Source organism: Scomber japonicus, chromosome 12, assembly GCF_027409825.1.
Source record: "Scomber japonicus isolate fScoJap1 chromosome 12, fScoJap1.pri, whole genome shotgun sequence".
Lineage (NCBI taxonomy): Eukaryota > Metazoa > Chordata > Actinopteri > Scombriformes > Scombridae > Scomber > Scomber japonicus.
In genome coordinates, this window is record NC_070589.1 from 25,966,665 (window position 1) to 25,979,000 (window position 12,336).

Genomic DNA, 12,336 nt, shown 5'->3' on the forward strand with positions numbered 1-12,336 from the left:
AGTATTAAGTAAGCAGCTTTTCTTCTGCCAGCTTCATGCCACAGTGTAGGGAATTGCACTTGTAAACAATTAACAACATGGCAACATGTGCGTTTAGGTGAATAAAGCACTTGAGTTTCATTATTCAGCTGTTTGTCATGCATTTTCCCGCCTCCTTCAGCGTTCATGAAAATAATAGGAGCTGCATTTAAACAGACACTGTGAAATCTTTCATTCATGTCTTTTTTTTTTTAGCAGCATCAGGACCAGCAGCTGCCACATGACGCTACCACTCCGACACAGCAGGTGGCAGTAGTGAATTTAACATCCTGCAAAGCTTTTAGAGATTTTCCCGGGAGCGCGTCAGAGCTGAGATGAGAAAAGATAAAAGAGGTGCCACTCTGTTAATATTTTCGGGTACCATCATCCAACTGCTTTAGCTAAGTAAAACATGTATAACACTATATATGTTTTCAAATAAACCTTGTATTTTCTTATATACATTAACAGTCTCATATTTATCTGAATTTACTTTTGACTTCCTTTTAGCTCATTAACCATTTTTAAAAATTATTTTATTAGTTACTTAGTTATAGCTGTAATTTAATATCCCTTCATTTACTCTTTTTATGGATGAAAAACAACTCCTGTGTGGTATTTAACATTGTTTTTGCAATAATAAAATGTGAACTTTTACACTTTTTCATCATACAATCAAGCGACAGTTGACTTAAAGGATGAGTTCACATTTTTTCAAGTCTGTATTGAAACAACAGTCAGGTGCCCAAATGAACACTGAAACAGATTTTTTTTTTCTGGCTATAATCATTCATTATGTTTATAATGGCTATTAGAGCATCCCTTCATCATCATAATAATAAATAATCTACTTATTTAGCGAGTATAAGTACCTTTCACAGAAATAAAATTCACAAAGTGCTTCACAGAATACAAAAAGACCCCATAAAAATATGCAAACATTAAAAAACAACAACACAGAAGCAATAAAAGAAATAAAAACTAAATTTAAAGATAAAATATAAAAGCAAAAACACAGAAAGACATACAAGAGAAACACGCACTAAAGCAATACAATGTAAACACTTATAATGTAATAGATGGGGACCAAAATCCATAAACAAATCTGTGCAAAATGTAACTTAATTTATGTAAAAGCTTTTCTGAAGCTGTGTTTTCATTCCTTTAAGACAAACTTGATAACATGAAACCTGCACGTGTATTTTAGAGTCCACCCTAAAAAAAATTAAATCTCCAGAGTGACTCCTCTTCACTGTTAACAATCTTTGAGTGATGTGTCATTTTGGCGCCGAATATTACAAGTGTTTTGTCACTCTGCAGCGCGGGAGTTGCTGTGTTTTTTGAGAAGTGTGTGTGTTGGATGACATTTTGTCCTGTAATTTAACTTTTTAGTCAGTTTAGTGTCGGGTGAAGGAAAGAGTTTAAAGACAACATGCAGCGGAGCATCGCGTAAGTAGCTCACAAATGTGTCTGTTTAGCTTGTTAGTGACTTTAAAAAAATGGGCTTGGTGAAGTCTGAATCTGCTTTAAGATGAACTAATCCGTTTTAGTGTATTGTGAGATATGTTTTAAGGGTTTTAAAGTGCTTCCAGAGGGGCTACACCGTTTAATATATAGCTGAATTTAAGTATTAACTTTGCTGCCTGTAAAGTTAGCATTAGCATAGTCTATTTCAGATTGTAATGTCTGATATGAGGTTTCATTTTCTACCAAACATTGGAGACCATAACTCAAACTACCAGCACACTAATGTTAAAGTTGCACACGAGTTGGATTAAAGGGCAGGTGCACCTTTTTTCAAGTCTGTCTTAAAACAATAGTCAAGAGCCCAAAATGAGCATTGAAACCTGTTTTACTTGGTGTAGTCATTCCTCCTGTTCATACTGACCATTAGAAGATCTCTTCATAATGCTCTTATAATGTAAGTGATGGAGGACAACATCTATAGTCCTCCTGTGCATAAAAATGTATTTAAAAGTTTATATGAAGCTAATATGAAGCTACAGAAACACAAAGAGGGAATTTGATGCTAAACATGTGTCAGATATCTACTTGATATGACTAACCCAGACTGCTGAAGTGTGTCTTTTAATAGCCAACAGGAGGATACTTTTAAATATTGTAATAGAGAGACAAATTCATTGTTACTGGGAGTTACTTTTAAATAGTTTTCCATCATATATAACACATTTAGGACAGGATTAAACCAGTATTTAGGACCATATGCTTCTTTCTGCATCCTGTCACATTTGCCAGATCAGATCTTTGGATATTTGTGCCAAACATGAAGTCTCACTTAGCACAATTAAAGTATTCATGAACAACTTCATACTGTATATATGTATGTATGTGTGTGTGTGTGTGTGTGTGTGTCTGTCTGTGTGTTAGGGTTAGGGGTAGGGTGTGCGTACAGCGTGCTTTTATATGCATCCAGAGGACCACACAATCTGAGGCAGTTGTTTCTGTAGTGTATTAATTATAACTGATCATAAACACGGTCTGAGGCAGGGTAGGCTTTTTTTTTTTTTTGCCCTCATGAAATATGTTTTTAGGGGCATTTTGGATCATTTCAAATGATAGGAAATACCTTTTAATGTTAGCTCCATGTTGCATAACACACCAACATTCAATGAGTCTCTTAGCCTAAATTCATAATGCAAGAACATTTAACGGGTAAAAGTTAGAGATTATAACTGAGTATTCTTACTTCTTTAATGCATATCTTATTTTCAAAGGTATAATTAATATCACACTTAGTTGAACATATCAACATTGCAGATTGTCCTTCTTTTTGAGTCGTATACTACCCATGAAACTGTCTACTGTAAAGTTTGTTGTTCAGTGGCGCATGAAGCAAAAAAAAAGTTAAACCTGATCTTCCAGGATCATGTGATCCACGGAGCAGGTGCACCAGAGACTTCCACCAGCCGAGCCGTCTTAACTTCTGCTTTACTCCTCTGCCAATTTGAATGGGGTTAAAATAATTCAGTCTCGTGGCTCTTCGAGATTTTCCAAATGTTATCCGATCATATTTTTGGGGGCCGGTAAAAACACGTGCTGATTTGCAGACATCGCTTTCACAATTGAAGTCTATGTGGAAAGTGTATTTTTTGGGGGAAGTGTGCATCATAATGTGTTGGATGCAGAAATTAGAGTTGGAAGTTTGGTGTCAAATTGGCTTCACTTCCTGCTGGGGGGTTTTGGTCGCCGCCCCAATTTGAGCAGCACATGCATGACGAGCAGGTTCGCCATCTTGGACAGGTAGTCACGGCAACGCCACAAAAAATCATGCTGAAATAAATATTGAAAAAGAGATATGATATGAAATTACAGAGCTGAAAAGAACTCATTGATAATTATAGACTAAAATAACAAAGGTTCATCTTTTTTCTTGCCGATACAAAAAGATAACTTTTAATATGTGAAGAGTTTTCCAACACAGCACCATGATATACAGCTTTCACCATCCCAACCATAAACAATAGCTTTTATTTATCGTAAAGCTGTTTGTAACCAACAGTTTATCTTTTTTTAATACGTAGACTAATTAACATCACACTTTATCTCCTTATATCGACCAGAGAATAATAACCTTTAATGCTGTTGAGCTGATGAATGGTCCAAGTCCTCGGACTCCGCTGCTGTTCAGTAAGGTTGCAGTAAACTGGTTAATAGCTTTGTGTGGCATCATTCATCCTCCTCCTCTGTCCTCCCTCTGCTTTACGTCTGCTTTACGTCCACAGCCTCAACTTTATAAGAAATCAACTCATTTTTTAAATATTTAGCTTATTAGACTCAATAGTTACATGAAATGAATGTCTGTTTTTGAGATAGTTATTGAGTCTGTGGATGAGAGGGGGAGTAGGTGTCCAACACTTTAATATTTTTTTAAAGTTTATGTTCTTCTTCTCGTCCAACTACTGAGTGATGGATTGCTCGAGCAGCCGCCGTCGACTCTTGTAAAGTAAAATCTAGTCTGTTTCATCCTGTCCACTGTGGCCTCTCTGCTCGTGTGTGTGTATGTGTGTGTGTGTGTGTGTGTGCGCGCCCCGCCCTCGTTCATACACACACAGACAGAGAGGTATCATAGTGGAGAAAGCATGCATGTTTTATCTCTATGGTGATTATTATTAGGGCTGGGCCAAAAAAAAAAAGATTTTTATATTAATTGCGATTTTTATTTCATATTTATTTAAATTTTTTATTTTTTTCTAAAGACCAGCTAAATGTGTAGCAGTTCAGTTTATGGTAAGATGTTGGCGGATGAGAATGTTTTTTGTGAGGGCAGGTGCACAGCTTTCAAAATAAATGTCACAAACTGATGTAAATATGACTTATGATGTATTATCAAGTGTTTGGTTCAACCTGTTCTTTTTTAAGGAAAGAAAATCACAATCATTGAAATATAAAATCGCAATACTTGGTCAAATTGCATCACAATGATCACAATCAGAATCGCAATTTAGATTGAATCGGGACCTAAAAATCGTTAGAGAGTCGAATCGGCACAAAAGCATATCGGCCCAGCCCTAATTATTATGTACAATGTGAAATCTCTACAGTGAGGCTTCATCATCATCATCATCATCATCATCATCATCATCACTGTTTAACTGTTTAAACGCCCCTGTCATTTTTTAAGTGCAGTTTTCCTCCAAGCCGCTGTCAATTCCTTCATCTGAGGAAACACAAAGAGGGATTTTGATGCTTTATAAAAGTGTCAGATATCTACTTGATATGACTCACTCACACTGCTGAAGCCTCACATAAGCTTCAGATAAAAATTCCCTCTTATAAGAAAGTATAGTAACCAAAAAGACCAATGTTGAAAGATATCAGTGGAAGCTTCATATCGGCTTCAGATAAAGTTTTTGACACATTTCTCCACAGATCTAGGTACATTGTGGTTGCTTTATTTTGAAGGGATTCTCTAATAGTCAGTATGAACAGGAGGAATGATTACAACAATAAAATGCTAATTTAAGCTCCTGACAATAGTTTTAAATCCGACTTTAAAAGCCGTCCTTTACTTGTCATTGTCAAACAGACACACTTATAAAGACTGTTTTTATTGTTTTTGTCACAGATGACAAGCTCACCACCCGCCACCACCCGCCGACTCAGCATTTTTCTGTCTACTCTATAACTGCTTTTTTCCTCCTTCTCCCATTAGATCCTTCTTTCAGCCGAAGAGCAAGGACAAAGATATTCAGAAGAAAGCCAAAGATGAACCAGTGAAGAAGTAAGATTTCTCTCTTTTCCACACGAGCACACACACACATAGAGGAGAAGAGGTGATTCAGTTAGTTTATTAAACCTTTGTGATGGAGAGAGGTGCGCTGTAGGTGCGCGCTCCTTCTCTACAACAGCAACACAAAAAAATAGTTTCATGAAGAGGGTCTGAAGGAGAAAACCTTGTCTTTATGTGTTGAAGTGGCAGCTGTCGCCACTTCACTACTTTTAAAAGGTATGACTGAACAGATCGGCAGCAGGCTCAGGCTCAGTCTCAGGCTCGTGGATTCCTGTTTGAGACACGGAGAAATCTGAAGTCCTTTATTTGTGTGTGTGTGTGTGTGTGTGTGTGTGTGTGTGTGTGTGTGTGTAAGATTACTCTACTTAAGTTTCTTTTGACTGTTCCTTCCTTCCTTCCTCTCTCCTATCCTTCCTTCCTCCCTTCCTTCCTCCCTCCCTCCCTTCCTTCCCTCCTCCCTTCCATCCTTCCTTCCTCCCTCCCTTCCTTCCTTCCTCCCTCTCCCCTTTCCTTCCTTCCTTCCCTCCTTCCTTTCCTCCCTTCCTTCTTCCCTCCTCTCTTCCATCCTTCCTCCCTCCCTCCCTTCCTTCCTTCCCTCCTTCCTTCCTTCCTTCCTCTCTCCTTTCCTTCCATCCTTCCTCCTTCCTTCCCTCCTTCCTTCCTCCCTCCCTCCCTTCCTTCCTTCCTCTCTCCTTTCCTTCTTCCTTCCTTCCCTCCTTCAATCCTCCCTTCCATCCTTCCTTCCTCCCTTCCTTCCTTGACTCGAGGACAGCAGGAGGGTTAACACAACAGAATAAATAAATCATTGTCCTTTTAAGTAGGCGAGTGTGAGAAGTCTCGTACCTGCCCTTTGTAGTTTAACAGCCCAGTCGTAGAAGTATTGGTTTAGGCATCAGTGCATCCACTAATCTTCTAACATATGTTTTTGTGTACTGAACCTCTGCTGACAGTCTGACTTTGTGCAGTTATCTTTAAATCACACCAACTATTTGCTCTCTAATGCTCAGCAAAACATTTAGTGGCCTGTAGTTATCCTTAAAGGGGTAACAGCTTTATTTTTCTTCCTTTCCCGATCTCCTCGCTGCTTTAGATGATCGAGTTCATCATCTCTAGACTATATCATCTTTTTAAAGTACGTCTTAAACTCTCTTTAATAGGCTTGTCTTCCTGTTACAGTCTCCTCATCACCGCTTTGACCTCTCTTTTACGGCTCTTGCCTCGATTTTATACGACCATTGCTGTTTTTTTTATCGCATTTGCTATTGACTCTTAATCCCCTTTTTAAATACTTAATATAACACCTTGTGGCTTCGCTCTTGAACAGCACCGATATAAATGAAAGCTTTTTATTTATTTGAATTGCACGGCGGCCATAACTCAACTTCTCTCTCTGTGTGTGTGTGTGTGTCACCTACCTCCTCACCTCCCCAGGCCCGTCAAAAGCCCTCTGAAGGTGCAGAACGGCGTCCAGGAAGCCGACTCACCCGTCAAGAAGGTCGCCAAGCGCAGCCGTCAAATCCTGGACAGCGACGACGACGAGGAAGCACCGGTTGTTAAGGAGCCAGTCACCACCAAGGGACAAGGAGACAAAGAAGCCGCCAATAAAAAAGAAAAGGTAGAAAGGGCCGCCGTACGCTTGTCGCTAATTAAGACGTCGGAGTCAATTTGAAACACTGCATTCAACACATGCTCTGGATTTTCTTCAGTGTGTAAAAAGACAGTCATACTTTCATATTATGGGTTTTGAATTGTCACATTATGAAGATGAATTGCCTATAAACTGCCTTTTTTTTTTTTTTTTTCTCACCGTGTGCTTTTTTTTGGAAAACATCAGTGAATCAGCGTCACCTATTACATGCTCTAAATCCACAGTGTAAGCTGCACAAGCTGAATCTAATAAGACTGTTAGAGCTCCTGTAGGCGTATCACTGCCTATTGTTTATTCAACGGTGGGAAACAGAGGTTGCAAAAAGGCACACGATCGTACAGCGAATCACACTATCGAGCGCATTCCTTCAATAAGCGGCGGGAATGAAAAGACCTGATTATTGGCTTTGGCTGTCCCTCAAACACCTGGGTTGATAAATACTTCTCCTATAGCTGCCCCCCCCCCCCTCCCAAGTCCTTTTTATTTAGTTATAGCTCCACAATTCATTCATTCATTATTTCTTTCTTTCCATCTTTCTTTCTTTTTATGAAGTTTTGTCAGCGTGAGCCACTTTGATCATGATTACAATTGTCATGTAGATTTTATGACTTGTGATTTGGAGCTTATTGTGCAGCGCTGGTCACAGAGCAGCTCCACTGGAGATAAATACAGGCCTGCCTTCTAATCATTATTTTCATTGTGATTAATTTGTCTTTTTATAAAAATCTAAATGTGCAAAACAACAACTTGAAAACAGAGCTGGCTGATTGACTGAATTGTTTAATCCTCACACGCTGCTCAGATTAAATTTGACCCATTTTTTATACATTGAGAGCAGTGAAAGAAAAGTAGTCTGAAATTGTACAATATCTTCTAAACTGACTAAGAACATGCTAAATATTTCAATTTTTTATGCTGCTGATACTTTTTTTCATACATAGAAGGTAATATAGAGGGTCATATATATAATTAAATGCATTTAAATCAAGTTCTCCCATTTAAGGTAACACTGGACTGTAATATAATGTGATTGTGAAGGTTTTTCCTATTTGAACAAACCTAAAGAGTCACACTGTCTCTGCCCTCTGAATTGAAGGATTAATCTTCCATTTATTAATGTGTAATAATTTATTAATGAATAATAAATAGGTTTCAGAAGTTTGATGTAGAGAGTAATTACGAGGAGATACTGTGAAGGATCAGAGTATTAACGCTATATAAGAGTTAAGTTTCTGCGGCTGATTGTTCTGTTTGGTGTTCAAATCACAAACCTGCTGCTTTAAACTTTATTCTGCTAGTTTTATAGTGTTTGAGAGGAGAGGGCTGCTCAGTGTTGGGGAGTAACTAGTTACATCATTTAAATACAAACAAATGTAATCTGTTACAGTTACTGAGAACAAATGTGTAATTAAATGAGTTGCATATGAAAATGTTGATGATTACAAAGAGTTACATCTGAAGTCAGACCTTTAAGATTTTTCTCAGGAGGAAGTTTTATTTTCCTCATTTTTAGATATTGAATATGTTACTGAAAACAGATAGTACTGCTTTTAATTCTTTTAACCTTCACGTCGTCCTCCAGGGTCAAATTGACCCTGTTTGATTTTGACTGTTCCTTCTTTCCTCCCTTCCTCCCTCCCTCCCTCCCTCCCTCCCTTCCTTCCTTCCTTCCTTCCTTCCTTCCTTCCTTCCTTCCTTCCTTCCTTCCTTCCTTCCTTCCTTCCTTCCTTCCTTCTTCCTTCCTTCCTTCCTTCCTTCCTCCCTTCCTCATTTCCTCCCTTCCTCATTTCCTTCCTTCTTCCTCCCTCCTTTCCTTCCTCCCTCCTTTCCTTCCTTCCTTCATTCCTTCCTTCCTTCCTCATTTCCTCCCTTCTTCCTCCCTCCCCCCTTCCTCCCTCCCTCCCTCCTTTCCTTCCTCCCTTCCTTCTTCCTCCCTTCCTCCCTCCCTCCCTCCCTCCCTCCCTTCCTTCCTTCCTTCCTTCCTCCCTTCCTCATTTCCTTCCTTCTTCCTCCCTCCTTTCCTTCCTCCCTCCTTTCTTTCCTCCCTTCTTTCCTTCCTTCCTTCTTTCCTTCCTTCCTTCCTCATTTCCTTCCTTCTTCCTCCCTCCCCCCTTCCTCCCTCCCTCCCTCCTTTCCTTCCTTCCTTCCTTCTTCCTCCCTCCCTTCCTTCCTCCCTTCCTTCCTTCCTTCTCCCTTCCTTCCTTCCTTCCTTCCTTCCTTCCGTCTTTCCTCCCTCTCTTCCTCATTTCCATCCTTCTTCTTCCCTTCCTCATTTCTTCCTTCCTTGACTCGATGACAACAGGAGGGTTAAATCAATATTTTTTTATGTTGTGTAAATTAATAATGACGTAGGTTAAATGGTCTAAGCCAGTGCCAGACTTTTTTTATGAAATATCTTTATTTTATAATCCAAAATCTACATGAACTAATGAATACATTTTCAAATGAGAGATAAATCTTGCTTTATAAGAGATGATCTCCCTTATAAATCATGTCAGTATCCATGAAAAACAGCACTTACCCTAACAGCTGGAAATATTCATTAGTAAAGTATCAAAAAGTAATTAAATGTAATAAGATACATTACTTATTGCATTTTAAATAAGGTAACTAGTGATCCATAACCTATTACATTCCCAAAGTAACCTTCCCAAACCTGCTAACAGTAACAACCTCCAACCTTTTATAATTAGGAGCATTGAGATGTTTCATGTTCACGGCTGAATCCTGACTGTCAGGAGTGGATGGCGGTCCTGCCTACTGTAGCATTTTCTGCCTCATCAGATTTTTTTTTTTTTTTTTTTTTTTTCGTCAGCCACCTTCTCAAAATGATTCTCTTCACTGAATAACAAACTTGTTTCCTCACTGATGGAGGTGTTTGTCTCTCTGAGTTTACAGTGTGTTTTTTTTTTCTTTTCTCTCCAACACTTTTGTTTCTTTTCAACATACTGAGGTACTTTGTTGTTCAGTCATCACTTATTCACACAGTATTGTTTCACTGTTTTTTAATTCCATAAAAATTGAATTCCATAAATTAGTGATGATTGTTTTTTTTGACCATTTACAACAAATTAAATCAGTGAATGCTCTCATTTGCTTTGGCAGAAGATTCCTCATTACAGGAGGATGAATGATAAAAACAGTCCACAGTGATTCACATTGTATTGTTCCAGTTGGCTGAACAGCTGTTACTGTCAATTCCTGCATTGTGAATATCTGCTTTTAGCTTTGAAGTCATAATAATAAAAAAAAAAGAGAGTTAAATGTAAAATCATATCCGTAATCAGCAGTAAGCCTGGTCATCAGCTGTTATTTTATACTTCCTGTCATCATAATAACCATAAAAACTCATTCATGTCTGTTTTTTTTTTTAACAGGACAATGTGTTTAAGGCAGTTCCCACCCCTCTGTCTCCTCCACCTGCCCCAGCCACCCCCGTAACCCCAGCAACCCCAGCCACTCCAGCCACCCCGGCCTCCTCAACGTCACCAGGGACCCCCAGCACCCCCAACTCCATCTCCCCCACCTCTGGAATCGTCAAACGCAAGACGGGTTAGTGTTACTGATCAGATTTGTAATTATTCTTGATAATTATAATAATGTATAATAATAAGGTGTTTTCCCCTCCAGGCTCACACCACCACATCTGCAACTTTCTTTTCTCCAAAGTTGGCACAATTTTCGAACTTTGACATCAGCCGAGGATTGATAGTTTTCGTGCCTCCAGCAATTTTACTTGATTACTTGTTAGCAGGAGCCTAATGGCACTGGATTCTCATTATTTCGCAACGAGGGGAAAAAAACAAGACATTTATCACAAACTGAAAGCACGAGAAGTTTGTTGACTAGAAATGGAAATTACACTCTCCAACCTTCTTTGTTTTATTTATCTCTTAATTCTCTTGAAGGGTCTCCATCGTTAAACTGATAACGGCTGGACTTGATTACGTCGCTCTGTCTGTTATTAATCTCATCTGCTTATCCGCCAGTACACACTGTTATTGTTTTTCTGTGTGCATTTGCATTGTGAGGATAATAATAATAATACTACTGTTATTATTATTATTATTATTATTATTATTATTGCATTGTCTTGCCGTGTGTCGTTTCTGCTGACTGGGCTTTAATGGAACCAGCAGAGCAAGTCGTCTTATTGCAGATGACTGTCAGTGTTCATCCGTTTCTAGTTTGGAGGCTTTGGTGTAGAGCAGGGGCGTCAAACTCATTTTCAATCAAGGGCCACATACAGCCCAATATGATGTCATGTAGGCCGGATCATTAAAAAGATGGAAGGAAGGAAGGAATGAAAAGAAGACAGGAAGGAAAAATGGAAGGAATGAAGGAATGAAGGATGGAAGGACAGAATGAATGAAGAAAAGGAGGAAGGAAAGGTGGAAGGAAGGAGGGAGGGAAGAAAGGGAGGGAGGAAGCAAGGAAGGAAGGACGGACAGATAGAAGGAAGGACAGAATGAAGGAAGAAATGGAGAAAGGAAAGATAGAAGGAATAAGGGAGGGAAGAAAAGAGGGAGGGAGGGAAGGAAGGAAGGAAGGAGGGAGGGAAGAAAGGGGGGGAGGAAGGAAGGACGGGCAGATAGAAGGAAGGACAAAATGAAGGGAGGAAGGAAAAATGGAAGGAAGGAGGGAGGAAGGAAGGAAGGATGGGCAGATAGAAGGAAGGAAGGATGGGCAGATAGAAGGAAGGACAGAACGAAGGAAGAAAGGGAGGAAGGAAAGATGGAAGGAATGAGGGAGGGAAGAAAAGAGGGAAGGAAGGAAGGAGGGAGGGAGGGAGGGAGGGAAGACAGGAAGGAAAGATAGATGGAGAGAAGGAAGGAAGGAAAAGAACACATGAAGGAAAGTGGGCCGGAGTGGACTCCTCGGCGGGCCGGTTCTGGCCCACGGGCTGCATGTTTGACACCCCTGGTTTAGAGGCTTTCGTTAAAAACAACAACACGTGAACATATGTAGTGATTATTATTTTATGGCTGCAGTCTGTACATGAAAGCTTCAACATTTCAAATATGCAAAATAAAGCAGCAGCAGAGAGCTGCCGCTGCCATACATGTTCATTATCTGTAACTCCTAACTCAGACGCACGTGTCTAACGATACGCGTTTAACATAATAAGGAACGGCCGAGGGACTGTAAGTGGAGCTTTGTACTTGTTTTTCATGCCACTTCAGAAATGGAGATTTTTTTAAATGGAGACTATAAGCTACTTAGAGCCACAGTTTTCTAGTATTGCAGCTTTGTGTTTTGTTTGGGAGGCACCTCCTCTCCCTCACTTTGTCTCCTTCATCCCACTATTGCAGCAGGAAAGTGGCTCATTCCCTTTCTCATCATCTCGTCCTCTTTTGTGTTTGATGACTGCGGTGTTTGCTTTCAGCAGTGGTGCGTCTCTCTCTCCACAATGAGAACC

General features: G+C 39.6%; 1 protein-coding gene across 1 annotated transcript in view; it reads left to right on the plus strand.

Moving 5' to 3' along the window:
- The first annotated feature begins 1,344 nt into the window (after positions 1-1,344).
- lig1 (ligase I, DNA, ATP-dependent) overlaps positions 1,345-12,336 on the plus strand; it is a 66,481-nt gene continuing 55,489 nt past the window's right edge. Inside the window, exons 1-4 of the mRNA XM_053330372.1 lie at positions 1,345-1,467; positions 5,192-5,260; positions 6,701-6,884; positions 10,295-10,469. Of these exons, the coding sequence (XP_053186347.1) occupies positions 1,451-1,467; positions 5,192-5,260; positions 6,701-6,884; positions 10,295-10,469 (445 nt within the window). The 5' untranslated portion in view covers positions 1,345-1,450. The remainder of the gene's footprint in view (positions 1,468-5,191; positions 5,261-6,700; positions 6,885-10,294; positions 10,470-12,336) is intronic.